The sequence below is a fragment of the Pantherophis guttatus genome, chromosome 3 (assembly GCF_059756535.1).
Source record: "Pantherophis guttatus breed Tessera chromosome 3, ASM5975653v1, whole genome shotgun sequence".
Lineage (NCBI taxonomy): Eukaryota > Metazoa > Chordata > Lepidosauria > Squamata > Colubridae > Pantherophis > Pantherophis guttatus.
The window spans coordinates 129,235,523-129,263,236 of record NC_142065.1 but is presented as its reverse complement, the minus strand read 5'-3'; the positions used below and the strand labels follow the sequence as shown (position 1 = coordinate 129,263,236).

General features: G+C 34.3%; 1 protein-coding gene across 21 annotated transcripts in view; it reads left to right on the top strand.

The window, feature by feature from the left end:
- CTNND2 (catenin delta 2) overlaps positions 1–27,714 on the top strand; it is a 479,927-nt gene that overhangs the window by 267,369 nt on the left and 184,844 nt on the right. For 14 of the 21 annotated variants that reach the window (XR_015733588.1, XR_015733587.1, XR_015733586.1 and 11 more), the window contains 2 exons: positions 5,017–5,211; positions 21,928–22,246. Coding sequence is in view for 17 of the 21 variants with exons in the window: in XM_087891296.1 (XP_087747422.1) it covers positions 5,017–5,211; positions 21,928–22,246 (514 nt within the window). In the remaining 4 variants the exon portion in view is untranslated. The remainder of the gene's footprint in view (positions 1–5,016; positions 5,212–21,927; positions 22,247–27,714) is intronic. The other 7 variants (XR_015733589.1, XM_034411885.3, XM_087891293.1 and 4 more) reach the window with 1 other exon arrangement.

The following is a 27,714-nucleotide window of genomic DNA, read 5'->3' as shown; positions in this document are numbered from 1 at the left end:
AAGAAACATGCTTGTAAGCCTCATTTCTATATTAAAAGTTAGTATTGCCAATATAGGGGCCAAAAACAACAGAGGACCAATATATGGCAGGAAAGACATACAGAAAACTCTTCGATGCAATGTGATGACCATATTTTTGCAGCCAAGAGCTAGCGGTCCTATTACAGCTTTTAGTTATATTTTGCTTAAATAAAAGATGCTCATGGGAAAGGGGAGGCAAGGAGTATTATAGACAATTGTTACATTAACTCCATGACATTCTAAGGTTTTGTGTGATGTTCTGGATACCAAAAACATTATAAAATGCTGAAAACAAAAATATTGTGAGATGTTATTATCTGAGCAGATACACACACACACACACAGACACATATATACACACACACACATACACACACACAACATATGTGTACATATACGTAACAGTTGTGGAAGTCAGCAAGTTTCACCTAGATGTATTGCCTCAGCACTCCAGAAGCTTAACAGAAGGCGCTCTCCTCATTTCATGACAAGTAGGACAGGACTGTTCAATCTTTTTATAGCCCTGTGTGCATATTGGGGAGTCTAGAAAGAGAGCGAGTAAAACTGTTCTGTAGCAGGTGCCAGATTTAACTACTTTGGGGGAAATTATGATGCCAATATAGGGATGATCCAGCAGTAATTCATTTCCAAAATCAAATATATATATCCTTAATTTAGTAGTAGGAAAACATTTGTGATATGTACAGAACAGCTTTTTCTTTGTTGTCTTTTTGGCATTAATAATACAGTATTTTTAACAAGGCATTATATAACATATGATTAATATTTTATTACCACAAGCTTGGGATGGATTGAGGCTAGAGGTGATAAAATTCAAGGTGTGTATCAGTTTTTACCATATGGCCTGACACATTTTAGAGCTTCAGTTAGCCATCTGCCACATTAACATTTTTACAATACAACTACATTTTTGTGTATTTGAGTTTAGTGCTGTGTGTATTCAGATGTTAGCACCCTAGGGTGTTAACATATTGCAGACATTATTCTGTCATCCAGTTAAATAATGACATCAAGAAAATATAGCTGTGTACTAGAGATTAATTCTTCATCTTAAAATGAAATGGCTCTGTTGATATAAGTACAGTAGATAGCGTTAGACCCTTGTTAAGTTTATTTGCACAGAATAACTGATTCAGTACAAGGTTCCATTATAACTGGGAAAATATAATTATTTCAATATTTTAGCTCATTTTCTAACATGTATAATGTAATTGTTAGACATACATTCTTTGTTTGCCTTGCTGTGACTAAAATGTGTAGCAATAAAAAAATATATATATATTTTTTCTTTTGTTCCATGAAATATATTAATCATCTTTCTTAGGTTCTGAATGTCAAAGTGGCTTGGCTAGAAAGAAGATATGTCTTATCTGGTAGAAATGGATGGTCCGGATCCTTTCCTGTCAGGATTCAGGCCTAGTCATGGATTAAAAATATTATGGGTTGCTCTGATTACTTTTGTCAGAGGTTAAGAGAAGGAGTGTATCTTTTTGGTCATTATAGGTGTCTTGGTAGCTTTCAGTACAATCAGCCGTGGTATCTTGGGGAACCATCTAAAAAAGTTGGGAGTTGGAGACACTGTAGCTTTTGTGATTTTATTTCTACCTGAGAAGAAGGGGAATTAAAGGCTCCAGTCTTTAATCATGAAAGACCATAGCACTTGAAGCCATAGCTGCTCCAGTGTTTTATGCCACAGGATTTGATGTTCTTTGCTATGTTTGACAGACAAAGAGTTCTTTTTCATATGAACTTAGGGAAAATGGACTATTTGGAAAGTTTTCTCTGTCACAATTCCCAACTCTGCCATGGAGATTCATAGAGCTCCTTCATTCTTGATGCTTTGTAATATGCTTAATGATTTCAATCTTATGTTGGGTTGATTATTATTTTTTTATTATATGCTGTTTTTACGGGCTTATTCTATTGTATAGTTCCCAGAATTTCCAGGTTGACTTAGGTTACAAAAACAGTAAATAAATTTAAAAACGTTTATATATTTATTTTATCAGAAAAGGCAGACAAGGTGTTACAAGCTATACACAATATCTGATCTACTTGTAAAAATAAGTCCGCTGCCCTCCATGACATTTAAGGAGATAGTCCAGCATAAATTTCAAGGAATTTATGCTTAAGAACCTGTACATAAAGATTGCAGAATACAGTTTGAAATCACCTTAGTGAAGTATCTTTCTGCCAGTCAGCTGCTTTCAACCATATCCATTACTGAGCCTCATAGCATGTTTTATAGCACCTGGTGGGGTACATGGTTTACATTGTTGGATCCTGGTCCAAAATTAAATAAACCTCAATAAGTTTAATGGGTGACAGGTACCCTGGCTTTAATTTTTGGGTTTTTTTTTTTTATAAATTTACAGAAGTTTCATTTGCTTGCCAGGGACTGCTTTGGAAGCATGCAAAACTGTACAGGCAGACAGAGAGAAGACTATATTGCCTTTTTTGTTTTGCATATATGAATCACCAGTTCCTGCTGGTTAATGTAGGGATGAAAACAGAAAGGAGCAACAGTAAAAAGGGAACAGCCTCTTTTCCAAAACTCTTGAAACTTGGAAGCATTTCCTCACTCGATGCAGTTGATCAATCAGAAGTTTTGTATCAATTGCAGTTTCTAGGTCAAATAGTAGGTCATCTCCAAAGGCAGATTCACATAGAACACATTGTAGTAGTAGTCTGGTCGGGCAATGATCAGGACATGAGTTATTATCTTGATCCAGATAGGGTGGCAACTGCTATGTTAGCCAAGCTGAGCAAAGACTAACCTGAATATGGTTTCCATGTGGTTTTTTTTTTTATTTGATTTATATGCCGCCCTTCTCCGAAGACTCAGGGCGGCTTACAATGCGTTAAGCAAGTGTGAAGTGTTTAGGATTCACAAGTCACAAACCAACTCTTTCAGGAGAATTGTGACTCCATTCAAAGTAGATATTATAAGATTGCTGCAACTCTGTCTCTGTATGATTTACTCTGAGCTTGTTTTACCACCATTCAAATTCCAATAGGTTTTAGATACTCATTTTATTCAGAACTTCAGTGGCATCTTTGGTTCAGTTCAGGATTGGGATGAATGACTGGATGTTGTGAGCATATTGATGAAGACTCATCCTGAAATAGCAAATGATCTTCCCCAGTACTTTCATTTGAATGTTAAATAATTTGAGGGAAAATGACTAATTCCTCTTTAATGGCTAAGTATTGTTTCTTTCAATTAGCCAACAAAAGTGCATGAACACAGTATTTTTCTTTTCCTTAAGGAATTGCAGTGTGCCCTATCCTTATCTACAGGCTATTAAGAAGGGCTTTTGCCCCTGTATTATATCTTAGGATATATGTTTATACCTCTTGTGTCAGTTTATTATAACTACATTATACAGATCCTCTCTCCCAAAATCAGGGTGGATTTGATTTAAATCGAGTTGATTTAAATCACAATTTAAATCATGATTTAAATCACTAGTAAAAAGGCTTGATTTAAATCAACTCGATTTAAATCATAATTTTTAAAGAGCAACTGTCATCTCTGCTACTCCTTTGATCCACTGTTGACTCACTGATAGTCCCAGTGTTGCAGAATATACAGCCTCATGCTACATAACTAAGCTCCATTTCATGCTGAATAAACTAAATTATTTATGTATCTTAAATAGAAAACTATCTTACGATAGATTTTTACCCCAAAAGTTTTTTATTAAAATAAATTCAATAAAAATCAAAAAAATCTGATTTAAATCAAAAAAATCCAATTTAAATAAAAAAATCTGATTTTTTTTATTTTTTTAAAAAAATCATTGATTTTTATCCACCCTGCCAAAAATGCAACTCAAAACAAATTGAGAAAACTTTATTGATGAGAGATTACAGCCAGGAGTTCTGTTTACTGCAAAAGTCTTAAGTCTTAAATTGAAAGATAGTCTTAACCTTCTATTATGTGGTGTGGAATTCCTTTCCCTAAAGTGATTCCTTTATGGACAAAAGATTGTTTTTCCTAGATTATGCTAACAGATGATCATATAATTAGTTGAGTCAAAGTCCACTGATTTCATTTACACCAAGGCATTCCCTGCAGAAATCTCTTTTCCCTGTTCTTTTATCTATTGTGGAAGATATTCTTAAACTTGTTCTGCTAGGCCCATGTCCCTGCAGTAGCTTCATTTCATCATTGTTTAATGACTTGGATCCAGACTTTCTACAAGTGGAATTTCATTCACAAAGCACTTCCCCTGGAGGATAGAGAACGTAGTGTTTGTTTTGGTCTGTTCTGGTTCTTGCAACTATCTGTGTTAAATGAGAAGCTTCTATAGAAGGCTGGGGAACCATATTAAATGCAACTGTATGTAATGGAATGAGGAATAAATGAGAATTGCCTTTGTCCTCTTTCTTTTATTCTTTATGCAAATAGAACTGGAGATTTCTTAGAGAAAAAGGGAGCTTGATTTCAGAGTTTAACTTAAAGTATAGGCATTAATTTTGATATTCATTTGAATGTTTGCTTCTTCATCTTCTAGAAGGTTTCATTGGTAGAAAGCTATTCTGTTTTGGAGAGGGAGGTAAAATAGGCCTAATTGCAAATGTAAAAAAGCCAGATTTGTGCAACAAACAAAAAGTTCTTAAGTGCACGTGCAGTTGATGAAAAATAGAGAAGCTGCTGCTGTACAATGTAGGAAAAACTCTGATGTGTAGTCACTCTTGAATTGCTTTGTTGCCTTGAAAGTTTAGGTCTGTTTAACTGTAAGCTAATAAACCTGAACTATTGCTGCATTTTTGTGTTATGTTTTCTTCTTATATGGAAAATACCAATTTGTTTGTTTTAATTGATTTGGGTTTTTGAAAAATGTTGCTTTTACTTACCAGAAGTTTTTAATAATGAATTCTTAATATTAATAATATTTTAAGACTATCTCTCTTTGTAGATGCTCTTTTTCTTCCTCATAAAGTTTCTGATATCACTTTATTTTGCAGCTGGATCCCGGGCTTCATACACAAGTCAACATAGCCACCTGGGCTCAGAACTAAGGGCACTACAATCTCCAGAGCATCACATAGATCCTATTTATGAGGACAGAGTATATCAGAAGCCGCCTATGAGGAGTCTCAGCCAGAGTCAGGGAGACCCTCTTCAACCAGCACATACAGGCACATATCGTACTAGCACAGGTAGGTGGAAATGCAGGTGGTTTTGCTTCTTTCCTGGGGTAGGTACATTGCTTTAAATGATAATTAGCTGTTACAAATAAAGTGACTGAATTCACATGTGGAAAAATTTGAAATTGTAAGTGCATCAATAATTCCAACAAAGTGGTCTATTTATCTTTTATCTTTGCTGTCTAGCATTCGTTCCTTGATTGTTAATTTGCTAAAGGTGCATAGAATATGACTTTGGCATGTCATTAATATATCATTTACAATGGGATTGTTTAATAATTTGGAGAATGGGCAAATTAATGAGGCATTGAGCATTGAGCAATAAATTTCTTTCCCACTTCATATATATATATACACACATATATGCATGTGTTCATCCATTTATTAATTTTTTTCTGTCCACTCCATGTAAAGTAATAATGTATTACAGTCAAACTTACAGAACCATTGATTCATTTGTAATGCAGAAATACATGATCATATATCAAACATGTTGGTATACAGTTCTTAATTGGGAAATGTTTACTTTACCCATGCAAAATAACTCTATATGTAAAAACCCTATAAAATTTTACAACTCTGTATGTAAAAACCCTAACCAAAACAGTAATGGCAATTAATATGTGAAAGAATCTGACACACCAGTCAAAACCAAAATTGTTTTTATATTAATATAAAGGGAATTAAAGTTAGACGTTATTGTCCTGTTATTCATTTTTATTTTGTTTTCTTTATAATGTTGAAATTTGCTCTCAGTTCAAAGAAGAGCATTTGTAAACCCAGAAGATTGGTTTGATTCTACTAAATTCTAGTCTTCTCTGTTGGAGACATATCTCTATGCTTTCATTTTTCTAGTCTTGGTCTTCACGCTTCCTACTTATGGCAGTTCAGTAGGTGGATACAATTAATCCTATTTTAGGCAGACTTGGATAGCTTGGAAACTTCTCCCTGAAGGTTGTTAGTTTAAGTAAGTAAAGTTTATAGTTCTTCCATGTTTTTCAGTCTCATGATTTTTCACAAATACTTTAGCTATCTTCCCAGAGTTGTACTCTCAGTATCATACTGAGTATTAATATGTACAATATTTGGCATCCATATTTTTAGAGTTTCTTATCAGCATGCAGAGAAATAGCCTCTTTGTTGTTCTTGATTCCTAATGTTAGAGTAACATTAAAATGTTAGAGTAACATTAAAATCTCCTTCTTACATTGTCTTAATATCCTAAACATGTATCTCAAAAGTAAAAAGCACAGTACTAGGATAGAGGAAGCAAATTACAACATCCTGTTAGAAAGTCAATAAACTTGTTATGAGCGCTAAGAAATTCACAAGTTTGGGGGGTTTTTTTAAACTTTTTTTTTTTTTTTAGTTTAGGCAGATGTAGCAATTAAGACATTCTCCAGTTAGGGGTCCCAGGACATATCCAGGCCTGTTCCTGATGGTTGGAGCAGCCTTTTAAGATGGAATGGCTTGGGATCAGGGGCCAGATATCTAAATAAAATCTCTTCTTCTGAATATACATGTCTGTAAATCAAAATCTTAAGCCATTCTTAATGAAGTTGGAGAAGTATGGAGATAAAATAAAGGCCTCCAGTTATATTTCTAATGCAAAGCAAAAGATTTTAAATCCCAACTTTCTAAGAGAATATTACATTTGATGTTGGATGTTCTTTTCTCTGTTTTCTTTTGGATTTTATTATTCTTTTGTTCTCTAATGTACATAGAGATTGTTATGGGAGAAATTAAAAGAATAATAACTTAATCTCGTTAATGTTGTCTTTATACTTAAACCAGCAATTATCTTCACTAATGATAAAGTGATATTGAGCAATTTATTTGTTATGCCTGAAATAGTTTAATGTCTGGTTTCAGGCCCAAAATGTATCATGTAATACAATCTTTATTATTTCAAAAACATAATTTGAAATGGGGCAACTGATACTGCTTTTCATAGCAACCCCCCTCAAATTGCTACAAATTTGGTATTACTGACAACAAAGAATGAATGTATTATGAGTGTCCTTAGCAATTCAAACAGAAATATCTATTTAACTTCAGTATTATGGATTCTTCTGTTGAGAGGTTGATGGCTTAGTTCACATGTCTGATTTGTGTCAGTAAATAAAGATTAATAGCTGATTTTAATATTTTAACAAAATTAAACTTACTTGGACCCAATATGATGATTTAGAATCTATTAAAGAATATTTCTGCCTCAGCAAATCATTTGATGTGAAAAACAGAAAGATATATGTAGTACATAATTTCAAACTGGGGTGATTTTTGCACTGCTGATAATATATAATCAATGATGTGCTATATGAAAAGACTATTAAACATTATCCAAGCTGACTTTTCAGTTTAAGTGGACAGTGATAATAATGAAAAGGAAATCTACTATATTAGCTAAACTTTTCTATATTTCTGTTATCCATTTATTACTTTTAGCAAGATAAATAGCCTGAAAGGTTGGGGAGCTCTGTTCTATAAGATGAATAAACTGCATCTCTGTTTCAGTAATTAGTGAAACTGCCCCTATATTACATGTAAAAATTCCTGAATTTTTCTTAGTATATTCCAATGTGGTATTCAATAAGTAATAATTTAAAGCATATCTAGTATGATGTTATATTGTGAATGAACTAAATTTAGTTTGGCGCTCTGAGTTCTCACTTTTTGAGAACTGGTGATTTGGAGGTAGCTTTTCAGTCAGAAAGATAAACTCAGTTTGCTAAACTTTCTCAATCCTATACCAGTTCCTAAATGCAAGGTTATTATTAGAGCTTTTCCCCTCTTCTGTATATTTGGAAAGGGATTAATGGCAGGGAAGATAATAGAGCCGTTAAGCACAAAAGTGAAATTTATCAAACTAAAATCCGTATCAAATGTATTACATTAAAAAAAGCTTTTACATTAGTTTTTAGTCATAAATTAAAAACGTATATTGCAAATTTGTCTTTTCATGACTTGTAGCAGGCAGGAGAAAAAAGTGTCTCATTGATGCTCACCCCTAGTGCTGGGACCTCCACGCTCACACTCTCTCTATCTAAGTCCTGGGTTGTCTACATGGCTATATTCCCAGGTGAAAGAGTTATACCAATGCAAGTAATGGCTGTCACCAATTGTTCTCCAGTTTTCTCCTTTTAAGCTTACTAAGCCGAAGTAATTTAGGATGTATGTTGCTAAGATCAGAACCCCATATTGAATCGATCAGGCTTTACTGAGTGAAAGGAACTGAGCCTCAGCCAGGCCCCGGGGGCGGAGTCAACAGATCTTAAAGTTATACACACTCAGTATCAGGCAAGCTGAGGGATATTACCCACACTCTTGGATTCTTCCAAGCAGCGTGCCAGAAAAAAAAAAGGATTAACATAATCAAGTAAGGATTTGTGAGAAGTGTTTGTTACATTAGGCTGATATCTATGTATCTGAGCCAGCAATCAATAATCTGTAGTCTAAGCAAACGGAGATAAAGTAGCAGCTTCTGCTCTCTGGAATCAGGTTTCTCTCTAAGCCCCTACACTTTCAAAGAGCCTTAAAAGCCTTTCTCTCTGCCCAAACATTTGGTGATTGAAGCCCTTCTTTTTTTTGGCCTTTCTGCCATCTTTATTCCTTTATTGTTGGTTGATTATTTCCTTGCTTTAAAATGTTTTATATGCATTTATATTATATACTATACACACAACATGTATAATATATGTATATATTTTAAAATATTATTACAGAATGGAAGCAGAGACATAACTTTGGATAGCAGTGTTAGTCTACTGCAGAAAAATCAGAAGGTGGTCTGTTAGTATCCTTTTGACTAATGTTAATTAAATTAATTAATTAGTTAATTAAATTCAATGTTAATTAAAAAGCATTAATTTTAATAAGCTTTAAATTAAAATAAATTTTATCAGTTTAACCACTCCATGCATCTCCTGTTTCTCTTCAGATCATGAAAATCTTTTGCCTTTTATTGATAAAGTTAACCACAGCTTACAAAAGCTTTTGCTTTTTAATAAAATGCGTGTGTTGAAAATGGACTATCAGACTCATACCTTGTCAGCACCCTGCAAAGAAATAAAGGATCCTTCATGACAGTAATCTGAACATTTCCTGCCAATTTCACCCTAGTACTGGTTTTAATTGCCCTATAGCTTTTGGGATGTTGGCTTTGAACTCCCTAAGCCCAATTGCATGAAATTTGTTTCCTTAAGTTTCTTTGTTCTACTAGGGGCCTCCAGCAAAAGACAGCAATCCGTACTTCCTTTTTCCTGAATCCCCCATCTCACACTGAAGACCTCAGGGGACATAGACAGAGGATATTGAAAATGACAGGCCACTCACTTAAGCATGTTGGATCAACTCTGTAACCCAAGAATTTGACAAGACAATACAAGTAGTCATGGTTAACTCTCCTTCCCCAAAACAATGGCAGGGCAAGGAATTCTTAACTATAATGTGTGAATATAACAACAGAACTGTTCTGGACTTCTCAATCAGGGCAGCTGTTTTCCAGCACCTCTAAATCTAGCAATTAAAGTAGAAAAAAAGTATCCATGAAGTAGCTGCTAAGGTGAACTGAATACTGAGTGTATTATAGACCAAAGGATTATTCAAAGAGGTAATTTAAATATTTGTTGCATTTTTCTACTAACTCACTGTACTGTAGATGATCGAGACTACTTTTGGTTTTAACAGTAACAGTGGGGGTTTTTTTCCTAATCATTAAAGCAATGAACCACAATAAGTGTATGTGCTCTGTTTTCATTCTTAATATAATGGAAGATTTTTAAAAAATCACTGTTGAAAGTGGAATTATTTTTCCCTGAGATGCCTGCTCTGATGGTTCCAGAAATTAGTTTTATAATCTGGACCATAATAGATTTACAAGTGATATAAGAAAATTAAAACTTGTGTGGTAAACCATATCAGTGAGACATCTATCATCCAGTCACCAAATGAGGGGCAGAGGTTATTCCTCCTACATAGTCGATTCACTCTTCTTTTTTAAGTGATGTTTTGCATAATGTTACTAAAGTTTTACATTCAATTTACAAACCATGATAATTATGAACCTGAAAAAAAAAATAACCACTTCAATCAGGTTTGAGTAAAGTCCAGTTTCCCTAGTATAATTGATCTGTCTATTTTCAAGAGTTTAGATACTATTTTTAATGATTAGTACTTTTATATGATTCCCACTGCAGAAGTGTTGTTGTTTTTGTGTGCCCAGGGCCACAGGGACTTTGTCTCTCTCTGTAAGGAATCTTCCTGCATCAGCTTTCAAGGACAGCTAAGGGGAAGGTATGACATTGTACCCCTCATTGTTAACATCAGCAGTCACCAACTGGTGGTCTGTGAGAAAAATTATTTGCATTTTTATATTGCTCTAAATCAGGGGTCCTCAAACTACGGCCCCTGGGACAGATACGTGCAATGAACGTTTGTATTGCTGCAAAGAGTCTCCCCCTTTGGGGTCTTTTTGTGTGGGTTGGAGGGGAGTAGAAATTCTAACTTGGGGTCTGCTTCAGCCTCCTGGTGCAGGGCTTTGGACGAAGGCTGGAGGGAAGTGCCGCTGGTGGCGAAGAGCTGGAAGGCCTTGTTGCAGTGGGACTGCATCATGCCCTGGAACTGGCTGATCATCTCAGCCCGCTGAGCCTCCAGGCGCCTGTACCTGGCCTTGCACTCCCACAGGTCTTCACTCTGCTTGGAAAGCCTATGCTCATAGTCCTCAGTGAGGTGCTTCTGCTGAGCCTCCTCCTCAGTCAGATCCAATTTGAACTGAGCTGTTTTGCCAACTCTTTCTTGTGGTGGCTGCTTAGCTCCAACAACTGCTTCCTGTTGGGACCCTAAGGAGCCCGGGCGGGCAAGCAAGGAGTGGCTGGAAGGGGAGGGGTGAATAGAGGCTGGCAAGGCACCCCCTGATAAGAGTGACATCGAGTTGGTCATGCCCATCCAGTCACATGACCACCTAGCTACGCCCACCCAGCTAGTCATTAGTCAGATCATATTAGTGGTCCATGGGATTTAAAATTATGAATTTAGTGGTCCCTGAGATCCAAAAGGTTGGTGACCCCTACTTTAGATGATGCTTTGAGTTTAATTAGGAATTCTATAGAGGGGGCAGAGTACCTGTTGTATTCACTGGTAATAAAGCTAGATCCATTTGGTACCCTGTATATGTTATATGCTCTTTAATAATTGCTTTGGCCTGTTATATTCCATGCTGAGTTGAAATCCTGGAGAGAAGCTCAGGGATGATATTTTAGTTCTCATTGCCTCTTTCCATCTGGAGTGAAAAATCATCATTCATATTCAATGGGGCAAGAATGGGGGAGGGGGAGGAGTCTGAGCAAAGTTAAGTATGGTCATCCACACTCTAGCCTCCACTTTCATGAAACCCATCTACTGTCAGAGTGGCAATAGAGACACAGTTAGGGATTTGAAGAGCTGATGTTTAAAAATTGGATTGTACAAATCTTAATGGTACAAAACTGGAGAAGGGGCCAGGTGGGGATTATAGAAATGTTATGTTATTGGCTCGGCTTCAAATAAATTGAGAATTGCGGGTATGTAGTGGTCACTTCTTGTCTTAAGGAATTTAAGGGTGACATAGTCCTCATGAGTTTTCTACTGCTGACAAAATGAAAGACTATCTCAGGTATTGTTGTAGCCTGCCAGCAGCCTGCATGGATCGTGGCTGATCCCGATGAGGAGGAGGCTGGTGTGGGGTTGCGCCAACAGCCTGCACAGCTCAAGTCGGACAGTGAGGAGGCTGAAGAGGATGTGGTGCCAGAGGCAGAGACTCAGCCAGGGCCTTCAGAACCTCCAGAGGCTCCTTCAAGTGGAGAGAGCGAAGTGGAGGACCCTCTCCTCAATGCTCGAGCACGCAGGGCTGCCAAAAGGCAGGAATGGCTACTCAGGAGGAGGAGGAGGTCTCCTCAAGAGTAAGGTTTGAGGATAATTGGTCACTCCCTTAGCCTATTTAAGTTGCACACAGTTAGTAATTTCTTGCTGGAAACAATGTGTAATTATTACAGAGCATTTTTGAAGAGTGAGTGTCTTATCATATCTTGTTTTCTGGGCTGGTTGCCAACCTTTGCTGGACTTTGTTTATTCTTGGTACGTTATAAATTTGATAAGGACTGTTGGTGTGTGTCACAATCCTTGGGAATCCGGAGCTGGGGCAAAACAGGTATTTGAAACAAAAGATCTGCTGGATTTTGTGGACCATCTATGTTCCAAGAATGACTCTTGGGTTTTTGAACAAATCCCATGGTTTTGGTTTTCTGATAATTGAATTCTAGCTGGTCTTCCTTGCAGTGCTCTACTAGTACTCTCACTTCTCTTTTAAGGCCAATAAGTGTTTTTGAAAATGTTACTGCATCATCTGTGTAGATTAGAACAAAGATGTGTCTTCCAGCAAGTGGTTGGCAGTAAAAGTCTGTGTTGTGGAGATGGTCTATCATGGAGTTGATATAGAAATTAAATAAGAGTGTGGCCAATATGCCACCTTGCTTGACACCTTTCTCGGTTTCAGTGGCAATGGTGAGATGGCTACATGGTTACATTTTACTTGTACAATTGATATGTAAAATCAGTTTTACATGATTGAAATGATTGTACAGTTGAGGAGGCCTCCAGCTTTCCCCAAATTTAATTCAGGATATCAAATCAGTGCTGCTTTGAAGTCTATGAAAACAGCATAGAGGAAGTTTGGGTTATGGAAAGAGAACTTTTCAGTGGGATAGAGTACTATGCATTGATCAATCGTGAATCAGCCTACCTTAAAACCAGCTTACTCCTCTGCAAGTGTGTTTTCCAGTCAGTTCTAGAATTTTCATTGTAGAGAAAGGCAAGTCAGCTGCTTGCTTGAGTTCATTCCAGTGTGCAGTAAGGATTCTCATATATTAGTGCTATATTGTTTGAACGGAATCCCTAAAGCTACCAGAATCTCTTTCAGAAACAAAGTAACAAGTTTTCACACACACACAAAAAGCTGAATTTTTAGCATCTGGCAGCACATTCAGCATCCTATTCATGAAGAGTTAAAATGTTCTAGCCCACGGTCTTAATGCAAGTCAGGGAAAGCTGGAATAATAATGTATTCTATGAAGTTGCCCAGTTGGAGCCTACCAACTGCTGTAGCAGTATCTGTCAGCTGTGCTCTGTGATGGACAGTTCCCCTGCTAACTTGAATAGACTTTAACTCTCTTGGCAGAGCTGGTAAGAACAGAACACTATGTAGATGTGTGTTCTTATTTTGTTTGAAAGTACTAAAAGAATACTAATAGAATTAAAAAAAATCTGGTTTAAATATATTTCAAATATCATGCTTATATTTTCCACTAGTGACAACCTTCCTTGGTTATTGATGTCAAAGTAAATAAAACATTGATGACTTCAAGTCTGATGTAATTTCCTGCTAATCTCCTATAGTTAAAATAATCAGATTTTATATAATTTAAAAAGAATCACTAATTTTCATTAATTAGGCACTATTGTAATTACTGCCATGTGATTTTGCACCATTTTCTCCATTGAAGATAATTAGTTTTGCATATGTAATGTAATCCTCATACCATTTAATATTATTTATAAATTAATTTATCTTTTTAACTTAAAAAGAAAAATGGAAAAGCTCATATCAAACCAGAAGATATTTTTAAAGACTGATTCTCAGTCTCTTGGCCAAGCTACAATACAGAATCTTCTCTCCTTTTACATATTAGTTTATTTTTTGTTTCAATGTTTCTGTTTCCAAACTTAAATCAATTTCTTTAATATTCAGTGGTTTATTTGCTATTTAATATTAAAGAACAAGGAAATGTTTCATCTTTTTTATGTGAAAACTGAAACAGAAAAGTCTACGGAAAAGTTCTTTTTTTCTTCATAATTTCTCTTTTTTCGACATTAGCCTTCACATCTCTAACTATAGCAAAACAGAATATAGTGATTTTTTGGAGGAGGACACCCTGATCAACCACTCTTAATACACCTATCTCTAAATCTTTCACCTATACCAGTTTTCAGCCAATTGTCTAATATATTTACTAATAGGGTGCTATAGATCCCTGCTATCAAGTTGCATAAACATTGGAAGATTTTAAAAAAATTTCAAAGCTTGCAATAAGACTGCAATAAAACAGCAGAAGCAAAATGCAATACTTGATTAATTTATAATTAACTATGTGAAGCCCTCCTGCTGTTTTTCTTTATATTGAGATCTTGAAAGTGACTTATTTTCTTATGCACATAGCTCTGACACTTACAAAGCTATTTAGTTGCCCCACACTGAAGATGTTTATCAGAATTCTAAATTAAGCAATCTAGGAAATATATCAAAAGGAGGGAAAAAAACCAAGAGGCTACTTTTGGAAAGCCATCTTGTAAAAAGGGGTTTTTAGTCTCATTAGTGTTCACAATTCGCTTGGTAAAACAGCACAGCTCTCCCGCTTGAAAATGGGCACTGCTTCTTGTCACATATCATGGTCATTCTTGAAAGAATTGCTATTAGCTGTCTCAGCTGAAAGGCCACACAAGATAAATGAAACTTGATAGTACCTGTCTCTCCAACCTTTTCTAGTTTCCACCTGCATTAGCAGCAGAGAAAGACTTCTCCAGCTGAAGAACAGGGAAGATTTGCAATGGGGAAAGGAATTAGGCTTTAGACCAGAATTTCTTAAACTTGGCAACTTTAAAGTGTTCAAGAAGCAAGGGTTGCCTGTTTTTATCCTTCTATACAAATACTTTAATCATTTTCTACTATTTTAAATAGGTAAGAGGAAAAGTTATTTAATTTAAAAATCATTTAATAATATTTTATTTAAAGATTTCCCCAACCTCACCCCCAAAAATCACACTTAATTTCAATTTTAAATCTGTTTTGTGAAGAAAACAGGACCAACTTTTCATTAACTTAATTTTATAAAGTAGTTTATTTTGTATAAATACATTTTGTAAAATAAAAGGTATTTTCTTGCTTTCCTCTGTGAATATTAAAGTGTATGGAAGCTAATTATGCTGGAATTATTGTTAATTTATGTATTTTATTTTGTTTGGTTTGTGACAGTACAATTAATTTGGCGTTGCAATAGCCTTCTATCATCTTATGACACTTTGGATTCAAATGTTTAAAACACAGTTATTCTAATTCTATTAATATGGCTTCAACAGATAGTTCCAGTGATATAGAAACAAAAGTGGGGAGGAGACATCACTGTCTAAGTGATGACAAGTGAAACATCACTTGTCATTATGGCAAGAAGTCTGACATAATTGAGGATGTTTATTAAGCAAACCCTCTGTAACTGATAAGTGTGTGTAAGTACAGGTAGTCCTTGGCATACAACCCCAACTGAGCCCAAAATTTCTGTTGCTAAGCAAGGCAGTTGTTAAGCTTTTCCCCATTTTATGACCTTTTTTGCCACAGTTGTTAAGCGAATTATTGCAATTGTGAATCATACAGTCATTAAGCAAATCTGGCTTTCCCCATTGATTTTACTTGAAGCCAGCCAGGAAAAATTACAAATGGTGACCACATGATCCCAAGACAGCACAACTATCATAAATATATGCTGATTCTCAAGCATCCAAATTTTGATTATGTGACCATAAGGTTGCTGCAACTGTCATAAGTGTGAAAACTGGTCATAAGTCGCTTGTTTCTACACTCTTCTAACTTTGAATGGTCACTAAATGAATAGTTTTAAGTCAAAGGCTACTTAAATACTGCATCTACTTTCTAATTAATGGATGCAGGCAATGGTAGTCTCTATATTAAGGATCCTTGCTTAGTATGACTGAAATGAGCTTAGAGTAAAACAACTTTATTTCCATTTGTGACATACTGAATAGAATTAGGTTGAACTGGCTGGTACTGTTCTTGCTGTTAGGGAATGCTTCAAGTAGCATATTGCAATGAAAACTGGTATCCTGGACCAGTATTTTGCTTGTGAGGGCCTTTGAGAAATACATGAATGTGATAAAATTAGTTTATATTTGTTGTTTTAACTAAATTATATGATAAAGTGAATAGATTTGAATTGTGCAATGTTTTGCATGGATACGGAACTGAAAGTTATTTACTGAATGTGATTTAAAAAGTGTACGATGTAAGTAAAGCATGAAAGAGAATACATGAATGTTGTATTTTTTTTCACTGTTTAAAAGTACGACAAATATGTGTGATGGGTCTTTGATTATTTAATGAATTTATGGATAATTGTGTAAGAAATGCTTTGATGTTAGAAATACGTTGGTGGGTGGGTAAAGATAAGGCCATATGTTGGGTTGAGAATCAGAATGAGAATAATGTTAGATAGATTGTATGGTGCAACAAAGAACATGGATCTGGAACCTAATATATCTAAAACCAAAATAGTCGTGTTTGACAGAGAAAAGGGAGTGAACAATTGAATACTATATATGTATGGAGAAAAACTAGAGCAAGTATTTGTATATCGTAGTTGAAGATGGGGGAAATAAGATGATTTAAGATATGCAAATACTGACAGGAAAGATAGTGGGTAGCATATGATCTGCCGCAAGGAAATGATGCTTATTAACAGAACTGCCTATATGTTTGTATAGCAGGCTTTGGCTCACTTTGATATAAATATATAAGTGAAACTAGATGCATCGTAAAAAAAAAACAAAAATAACCATTGATGCAAATGTTTCCTTTTAATTCTTTGTATATACATACAAATCTAAAATTCAACAACAGAAGTAATTAAGGATTGATCAGATATAGGTCTTCCATATTTCTGGCTTATACTATATTTCTATATCTTTCTCACCACAAAATAACAAAAAAACATATCATAGCTGCCATTTATGCCACCCAAATCTGACCTGAGAAGGGTATACATGACTTTATTATTCTAAATCACCTATCCTTGATGACAAACACGTCCTCTGCAAATCTGCTAAACCATGTTGATTAAAGCCAAAGGGTATTATATATTTAATATCATAAGCGATTAAAAGGAACAAATGAGGCATAAATATTCTTGACAGTAAATAAATTAAGCATGAAATACTTTTGAGATCCAAGGTTTCTGCATAGCAATTTTCATTAAAGAAACCGGAATGTTTACACTTCATTATAACAGACAGTTCCTAGAGCTTTTGCTTTGTTGTATTTCTTGATTTCTTCTTGGGGAGCAAAAACATAGAATTTTTATATTTGAAAAAGTTGATAAATAAATTAATGGTGATTACAATTCAACAATACTTGTACAGCCATGTAATTTCAGTACTGTTGGATGGAGTTATATTGACAATTTAAAGTAAAAAGAAAAAGGTTTAATTATGTAATATATTAGTTTTGTTAAGTGCAAATAAAGAAAAAAAATACCCTGGAAAAAAGGGAAAAACTAATATCTTTCCTTAACTTTTGATGGTGTTGCAGGTTTTAAATATTAGTTGACACAAAATAAAATTGGCAACAGTCATGTAGTAGCCACTTCAACTGCAATGCAGGGTTGTCAAAAATATTCAATTTGTTTTTTAAAAAAAGTAATAACTGCAAAGCACAATAAAGCAAAGAATAATAAAATGAGGTATGCCTATAGTCCTATAGTCAGTAGTTCTTACTTAAGGTAAATATGCATAGATAATTATAGGGGAGAATGCATATGTTTAGCTTGTTTTTTTCCCATTTAGTTTGGCTGTGATAAAAGTGAATTCATTGAGCTGAGCTTTCAATACAAGGAAATGCAGACATATTCTGTCTTAAGTACCGCTGAGTTCAGATGAATATGTTTAGAACTTCAAGTCCTGTTAAGTCAGTGTACGGCCCTTTGTGATCCATGTTTAGAAGCAGAATGTCCGCTATGGAAAATCTCTATGTGGGAGTGTTCCACTAACTGTAGAAACTGATATTCAAGAAAGCCTTGATGGGTAGAAGAAGTTCTCAGTGGCAGAGATAAAACCTCTATATGAGGATCTGAGAGGGATTCATCCATTTTCGGGTAAATATACAAATGCTCACCTTTGGAAAATAAATAATGTAAATCTAAGTTATATATGTGGGAGGATAAAGGATCTGAGAAAGCAAAGAAAGAATTAGACTAGGAAGAAACTTTAAATACATTCTCTAAATCTGATCAGAGGAACCCAAATCTAGTATTTATTTTTTAACTAGTTTATTTATTCTTATTCATTTAGCATGTTTATTACTGCTTCCTATGCAATTTTCTCTGAAAGAGTTCACAAAACATAAAATACAATATATTACTAACTGTATATTTAGACATAATTTAGACTCGGAATGAAGAACACCAGAAAATCCTTTAGGTTAGACTGGGAAACTCAGATTGGATAGTTGAAAAAATATTCTGAAAAAGTCTATAATAAATTATATCCATATCATTGCCAAGAATATTACATACAACCAGGATATCAGTTCTAGTCCTGCCATAGAGGTGAAAGCCAGCTCGGTGACTTTGGCCCAGTCACTCTCTCTCAGCCCAGCTCACCCCAGAGGGTTGTTGTTATGGGGAAAATAGGAGGAGGAAAGAGTACTAGTATTTTTACTATCTTACGTTGAATATGAAAAAAAATGGGATAAAAATTTTAAAAATTGAAATTGAGTTTAATTCAAAGGAAATTTATATAACAATAACAATGAGGGTGGAATAGTGTAGATGAAAGCATACACATTGATTCTACATAGTGACACAGAAATATAAAGAATAGTTCCATTGGTAGTGTAGTTACAAGCACACCCTTGTCCCTGTTCACTTTGCAACATATGCTCCATTAGTAATTTGTAACTTTCTAGATAACTCTTTGCTTCTAAAGAACTCAGTGGTGAATGGAATCAAAGAATATAACCACAAAAGGAAACTGTGCCAAAAAAGTATTTCACCATTAAGAAGTTATTTTTAATTGCACTTTGTGTAGCTGAGGGCTGTAATTTTAATCCTATTCTAGACTCAGTGTGTGGTATGTATGTATTTTGTTTTGTTCATTTATACCTTCCCTTTCTTCCATCATGAAACCACCCCTGGAGCCTTTCTTATTCAGAATTCTCATTTGAAGGATTCTCCCTCCCTCATTTTTTTTCTCCCCCTCTTCCTTTCATGTGCATAATAGGAAGTCAGTTTAGATCACTGTGTCTTATTGTTTTTTAGAATCCGGTATTTAAGCATGTTTTTGGAATAACCAATCCTTGAATATATTTTCTTCTTTTTAAAATTATAGGACTTTTAAAATGTATGTTACCTGATCTTTTATAAGTTTTTTTTCTTAAAAATAGTGTTAGTCACTATGACACATAGGGTGATTCTGTAATGAAAAGGAAAGCCAGGTTTTAATTTTAAACAAATATACTGTATTTGTGTTAGAATATTTGTGCTGGCAACTCTTTCTCTGTCAGTTCTGAAGAATCGGTTACATCATATAGGGCAAATCTGCTATAAACTCTTGTGTTATTTTAGTCAAGTCTTACTTAAGGCATAATTTTGCCTCTTTTCATTCTTCCTGAACTTCTTCAAGTATTTTTACATGTTTTTGGGCAGAGAACATTTTATTATTCATAAGATTTTTTTCCTCTATGTATTTATGCTTAATTTATGAACTAATGTTTTTTTAAATATGCATATAGAATAGCATTACCGTATATTTGCTGCTTATAGTAATATTTCTTTGTTACTCTACCAACCTAGAAAAGAAATACGTTGTTAAAATGTTTGTGAAGCAACAAATACCCAAATTTTATCTTGATATATGTTAAGGCTGATACATCTGTTTTCATGCATGTGGGCTAATATAACTTGATCATCCCATTATTTTTAAATGTCTACTAACTAAAGAATTTTCAATATTGCATCATCATTACCATTGCCATAATTAACAATTACATTTTGTAGACCAGCTTGCTGTTCCGTATACATCAATGAAAACTATATACACACAAGCACGCACACATAAAAAGAAATGCTGACTTCCCAACTCAAATTACATTTGCCTTTCTTTTAAAATAAAACATATTCCTAATTTGTCTATGAAATTTTTGGAAGTTATAACGGAACATTTAAGATCCAGAAATAAGCTTATTCTAGAATATAGCATTACAGCACTTGGTGAAAACCCACATCAATCTATTACAACTGTATAATGAATGTGTAAATTCATGTGGTCAGAGGAACAAGTAAAGCAAATGCTAGAATATCTTATAAGTGTTTATTTTCAGGTTGTAAAAGTTTAGTATGACAATAATTAAATAGGGATTAATTATATTCCCAAACTGTGAACATAGATAGAAAAGTAATTTTGCATATTTTTTTGTCACTGGTCCTAATTTATTTCTAGTGATCAAATATTTCTCATTAATGTAATGAAATTTTCTTAATAAATTTTTATAGATGTCAGAGTCATCAAGTAATACAAGAATTCTCACTGTAATTTTTCAAGGAAAAAATCCATTAATGTTACCTTGGACACATAACCTGGAATGAATGTCCATTAAAGATAAACATAGAAGTTTGGCTGGATCTGAAACCCGCTAAATAATTAAAACTATAATATAGAAATTATTTCATTATTTTCCTTACCTATCCTAAATTTGAATTTCCAGATCTGGATGCTTTATCAGAGTTCCTAGTTGCATCAGAAATTGATATTAAGAAGAGGAAAATTGGAAAACATCTACAGAATTTAGTCAGACAGTTTGAGAACTAAGACATTTTTCAATCACAAATAAAACTTCATTTTATTTGTGATTGGGTGTAAATTGGCCTTCAAAGAGAACAAAGCTACAGGATAATACATAAATAATATAGAAAGTTGAAAAAATTGTATTTTAGCACAAAATACAATATAAACTGAAAATACCATTTGTAGCCTTTAACACAATTAATTTCCAAGTAAACATGCACAAGTTTGTGACCTGGTTAGTATTGCTTTTGTCTAAAACTAAGTCTAAAGAGAACTCTAGAAAATGAATATAAGCCAATTTAATTATACCAACAAAAATCAACTAACAACTGGAATGCTTTTCTTTCATTCAGTGTCCATTATTTTATAACCTTAGATTAATTTATACTTATGATAAAATGCTTCTGATTTCATATATAAATATATATTTTGAGGAAAATCAATAGTGACATCTGCATTAGTAGATAGATCCATGTTGATTCAGAGTTAATTTATAGTGACAAAGTAGAACAAGATCGTAATTGAAAAACCCACCAAGTAGCTCTGAATTGGTTTCCAGTTCTAATAACCTACTATTTACCCAGAGAATCTTTATTTAGAAGTCAGTATCATGAAAAAACAAACAGGCATTATTTGAATAACTTTTAAAATTACTTACATTGATGCTGTTAATATCCAAAATGGATCATACTTCGTTTCTTCTTCATGCAGGATTTTTTTATTGAAGTTTACAAATGAAATTCATATCCACTGTCATTATTACTCTTGGGTAATATTATTATGCAGACTAGAGATGATTGGATATTAATCGTTTATTTTGTAGCATCTCTATAGCAGGCCCACATTTAATAGGCAACATTCTTTAATGTTGTTGTTTTAAATTCAAAATTGAATACAAAGGGAAGTTCAATATCAGTGTTGAGTTCTCATTTTTATGCTTATTGGTGGCTAGTGTTTTTTCATATGGAAATGACTTATATCTCATTATGTTTCCAGGGATTGTAATGTTCTTTTTTTCTCATCTTTTTCAAACCCCTGTTTATATGTGTGTATTTTTTTTCCTCTGCCTAGACCTGGTTAACCATTTCTGTGAACAGGTCCTCAATTTTTTACTTTGTCCCTACTTTCCTGTCGTAGCCCCATCTTCCCCTGGTGTCGACTCCGTACCCTTACAGCGCACAGGCAGTCAACTCGCCACACAGAATGCATCAGCGACCTTCCAGAGGGCCAGCTATGCTGCCGGCCCTGCCTCCAATTATGCAGATCCCTACCGACAGCTGCAGTATTGTCCTTCTGTTGAATCACCATACAGCAAATCTGGACCAGCCATCCCACCTGAGGGAACCTTGGCTAGGTCACCTTCTATTGATAGCATTCAGAAAGATCCCAGGTGGGTAAAACTTTAATTTTTTTTCTATTATTAATTCATAAAGAGACGTCCAGCTGCAAGCATGGGTGTCAAGGTTGTAGATTATTGCATAAACAAATAATCCAGTTCCATATTTTTTTAATGAAGTTCTATTTCATAAGCCAAACCAATTTGCCAGGAATACTGTTACAAAAAATGAACATTTATTAACATTTTAATCTATTTGCATTTTTAACAACAGAATTAAGAAAATGGCACACATAGTGTCCTTCTGTTCTGTTTTCCATGGAACTTCCTCTACAAATGACTTGCATGTAATTGATATATATATTAGTGTTTTTAATTACTTTCCTGATAGTAAAGGTTACTTTTGGTTAAGTATTTTTAAAATGCCACTCAATTTCCTAAGATAAAAAGCTGGTATTAAATGTTTCCAAGGGTATTTTCATATGAATTTTGATTTAAATATAAAAGGTTGGAATCAAGCAGGAGTTACTAAACAAATAAACTTAATTAAAATATGCAACTAATTTTTACAAGACTTCCATTGTCAAGTACTGTTACTTTTATGGCATTTAAGCAGGACAGACAAAATGCAAAGTGTATCCAGATATCAATGTTAGCCTAGGAGTTTTAAACCTATTAGGCTTTTGCCTGTTTTTAAAAATTATACTTGATGAATTCTTGGGGGAGGGGGGGTTTCCTTGCTACCGTTATATTTTCTTTAACTGCCTTCTATTTCACTTTTCCTAACAATAAAAATATTTTAGCCAATTATTATGTAAGTATTAAAAAGATAACACCTATAAAACGTGTAGAAACATTTGCTCAGATAAGTAAAATACCTTAATTTTTTAACAAAAGATTAAAAATATTTAAAAACTATGTATAATAAAGAACTCTTGTTTGTTTTTACACATGTGGTTAGAGGGGGGACAGTATTTGAAAGTTGCTTAGTCTATATAATAAAAGCTTTACATGTCCTCTTTGCTAGGACATTTTTGTTCTAAAACATATATGTGATAAAATTTAGAAGACATTGTGTCACAAATGTGGTTAGATTTTAAATGTTTCTTCTAAAAAATATATGGCTGTCACGGCTTACTTAACATATCACTTTTTAGCATGTTTCTATGTGGAAGCTTTTTTTTAGAATTACAGAATGCCTGATAGCATCACTTGCTGGATGGTCCCTTAATGCATTATAATTTCAAATTTGGATCAAAGGGCAATCCATGCGCACAAATGTAGCAGATAGCTGGGGCTACTAGGATGGAATGTCTTGCAGAAATTCTAGGGATTTTCACATCAGAACTGCCTCCTGCTTTGCAGTAGTGGCTTTATGGTTGTCTGCCACCAGATTAAAAGAAAACAAAGACCATAAAATGATGCTGGTTTTCTACCAATCATAAAAAGATTGAAGTAGGAATCAAATGATTTCAGATTTTAAAACATCTAAATAATTTCTTCCTGCTCTGACTGGTATGAATACAGACTGAAATTAGGCACACTTCACTAGCTTATATTGAGAAATAACCGCATTAGGCGATCAAACTTGACCTAGCACAGCACAAAAAATATAAGCCCAATGCAGTTCCTGGCTAGACACATTACCTATAGCAGTTTTTAAAGCAAAGGTCCGTCTGCTTCATTTACTTGAAGATTCTAGCTTTTGGGGGTGGGGGATAAAAGTTTTAATCAAAGGCAGTGGAAAATAAATTTAAATCATGCTTTTACCCCAGTGTCATTTTGGTTTCTTTTTCTCTTCAGTGGGAGGAAGTATGTGACTTTCTGAGTATGTGATAAAAAAATATCTTTACCTCAGGATGTGTATTCTGGCTCTGGCCTAAACTGTTCTGAATGGCTGCCACTTAAGCAGCATTCAGAACAAGAACTACAGAGTAAATGTTAAAACAGTTCTGAAAAATGCGCTGCTCTGGAAAACCGTTAACTATGTTTAAAAGTTTGTGTTTCTATAATTGCTCAATTATTAGCCACTTTTCTTTCTTCCTCATATTTCCCAGTTATTTCCGAAATTACGCATGAGGGGTCTGTATGGTTTTGTTTTCTAATTCTTTTGCAATAATGATTTCTCAACCTGCTATGTATCTGCATTGCAATGGGAATTTTAATAAGTTCTTAGGAACCTTTGTTAGAAAAAGTTGAAAAATTAGGAAGGGAAACTCAGCTGTAGATAAGTTATAGTGTGCAACTTTATATTATTTTTTAATGAAACCACTAACCACGGAATTCCTTTTTTGCACCAGTGACTTATAATGCCTATCACTACACTGACAGTTTCCTATTAAAGTACAAGTTAGACTTTCTAGTTCTTGCAAATTATTTAAGCATGTGCTTCAAATGCTTAAAGCCATGGAATATGTGGAATATTTGGAATATGTGTACATGTATTAGAGTTGGGCAGTAATTTAGCTTTGATTACAAAAAGATGATTCAGAGCACATGGGAGCAGAAGTGTAGCACTTGTCTACAAATCTTTAAAATAGCTATGTTTTTCCCCAGGATTGCATTTAATCCCAAAAGCAGGCATGGTTGCTTTAAGAAGTACAAGAAGGACCTATGTTTAGGTGCCTTTCTGGATCAGAATTGAAACACTGCATAAGCCTGTCACATAAACATATACAGTTTAGGAATTTACCAAAAATATAACTTGTAGAGTTTGTGTTTGAAAGACTCACTTTATTGAGAAGGGGATTATGGCAAAATCACCCTACTCCGTTTTCCTTATTGCAGCTATCAGGATTGCCAAAATGAAGACAACCACTAGATGGCAGGAGAGAATTTTGTATTTTGTTTTGTATCTCTTTACCACCATATAGCAATGTTCCAGATTTTTGCAGTTCCAATATGTTGGCCTTGATCATCATTCTGGATTTGCACAACATGCTGATCTGTAGTTAATTATGTTATTTTAAAACAACTAGTTAACAACCAGTTACTTATATTTAATGGGTTTTTCAGCTCAGATACAGTATGCCCACTTGAAGCTATGGACTGTGTTTGGATGATATAATAAAAGGACTACCAATATTTGGACTGCAAATATTTGAATAGCAATTAAAGGCAAAAAGGAGTCACAGTTTACTACATTCTTTGTGTCCATCTTTCAAACATATGCAGACATAGTGATTTTGCAGATATACTAGCTGTACTATATTGATGCTTAATAACACAACATAGTCAATGGGCTCCAACTTGACATCAGTTTATTATAATTGCTTCACGTTACAGGAATGCTAGACAGTGAAAAATTAAATTTTAAAATATATATATATTTAGATGATATTCAACTATTATATGGCAGTAAACTCTGCTGTAGTTTGGGTATTTCCTATATAGAGTTTTATATTATAGTTGTTATGGAAATGCACCACAGGCCTTGTTTCTGACTAATGGGAATATTCCTGTTAACTTTCAGAGGTTTTCCTCCTCTGGCTCTTGCTTTGAAAGTTCCATTTCATTCCCTCTGCTGAGTTTAATTTCCTATCATGCGGAGAAGGAAAGTTACTGGCTTAGTGTCTTCAAAGACTTTATATCAATAGGCCTTCTTGTATCCCTTGCTTTGTTCTCTTTTCAAGGGGAACAGAGCTTAATATCCCATATTCTTTGTGGACCATTGGCATTCATATTTGCCTCACTATCTAGGAAGAACACTATGTTCTTTTCACAAGCAGTTTATTCGTTCAGTTTTTCATCGGGAAAACCAATAAAAAGTAGTAATTAGAATCTTCTTACAAATCTTATTATGAAATTATTGTGAGAGTAAAATATGGAGTACAGATTTAAGATAAATTGATTTTTTTCCCCCTGGGAGTGTTCTTATAGTAAATCTGACTTATTTGTTAGGATTTGTTTTCATGCAGCATAGAATAAAAGATCAACCACAGTATAAATTCCAGTATTCTGCAGCTTTACAAGCATATCTTTTGTCTGCATTCAAGTAGTACAGATTCACATAAAGCCAAGCCAAAATTCACTGAAAGATTCTGTTACCTTGTCCACCTTTATGTCTTTGTGCCATACACATGCAGATAGATAGGTGTGTATGTGCACACATGTGCTGTGATGGATAAGGTGCTGGAATAGAGGTGGGGAGATTCAGGTTCTGGTCTGGCATGAATTCCAGCTCATTGAATTGGGCCAATCACTCACTCTCAGCTCTAGACTGGGAAGTTAAAAATATTTTTCTATATCAAATTGTACAGGGACAGCATGGTGGATTACAGTCCTTAATCATTAATAAAGGGGCTTTCAGTTAATTGATTGATGTTGATTACACACATACACACACACAAACACATTCTTCAAGGACTGACAGATCTGACAGAATGAGGCAAAATAACACAAGTGGAGAGAAGTCTTCAATTAACAGCTGCTTGCCACATCTTTCTTATACCAGATACATTTTATGTTCTTCATTATATAAATTTTACAGTGTTTCCACATATATAATACTTATTCATCAATTTAATTGTTTAAAAAATTATATCATGATCCTACTATTTGTAGCCACCTCTATAAATATACAATATTCTGCTGGCATAGGAAGTTGTTTATGCTAACCAAAGGCACTGAGTAGGTAGCACAGCAAATTTATCACCATGAAAGAAGCTGGAAGGGAAAACAATACAAGTCTTTGAGATTTGAACAAGACCTTCAAGCTGAAAGTTGACAGCATGCAAATGTTAACTGTATTGGACTCATACTGTTATTATGTACTTGGCTGTCGTTACTGTAGCCAAATTATTTTTTCCACAATATTTTCGTATTAGCTTTCCATTTTCATGGCAAAAGAGACTCTGGAATTTTGTAGTGCTAAGCACTACTGTGTTTAGCCTGATATTTAAGTTTTGTTTTTCTGTGTAGTAGATACACAGACAATTGTGGCATATTCAGAAAACCACATTTACACAAATTATTTCTTAAGATAATGAGTGAATCTAATCTGTGTGGTCTTATTTTTAATATATTTAACTGAATCCCTCTTGGCACCCTGAATCTAGTCCAGACAGGAATTATATTGATATTCAGTGTGCTTTCCCTCCCTCCCCACCTGCTTGAAAGGAAGCCACATATGAGCCATCACTAGGAAGCACCTAAACACCTTGTCAACTGAAAAAGCCAGTGTGATGTAGCAATTAAGGTGATGGACTGGACTGGTTAGTCCATCCTCAACCAGGGAAGCCCACTAAGTATTTTGGGCAAGAAAGACAAAAGACAGTAAATCGTTAGGAATTTAACAATGATTTCTCTAATTTTAAAAGCTGGGAGGAAAGTGGGCTTGTTGTATATGATGAATGAATTTGATGTTATTATACTATCATAATTTTAACCACTGATTCAGGATTGTATTCAAAGTTGTTTACAAGCTAAAATGTCAAGAAAATAAAATGATGATTCAAGAATCATTTCCTGATTATTTGTTCCCTTATTTGTTAAACTAGTAATAGTCATTTGAGGCAGCATAT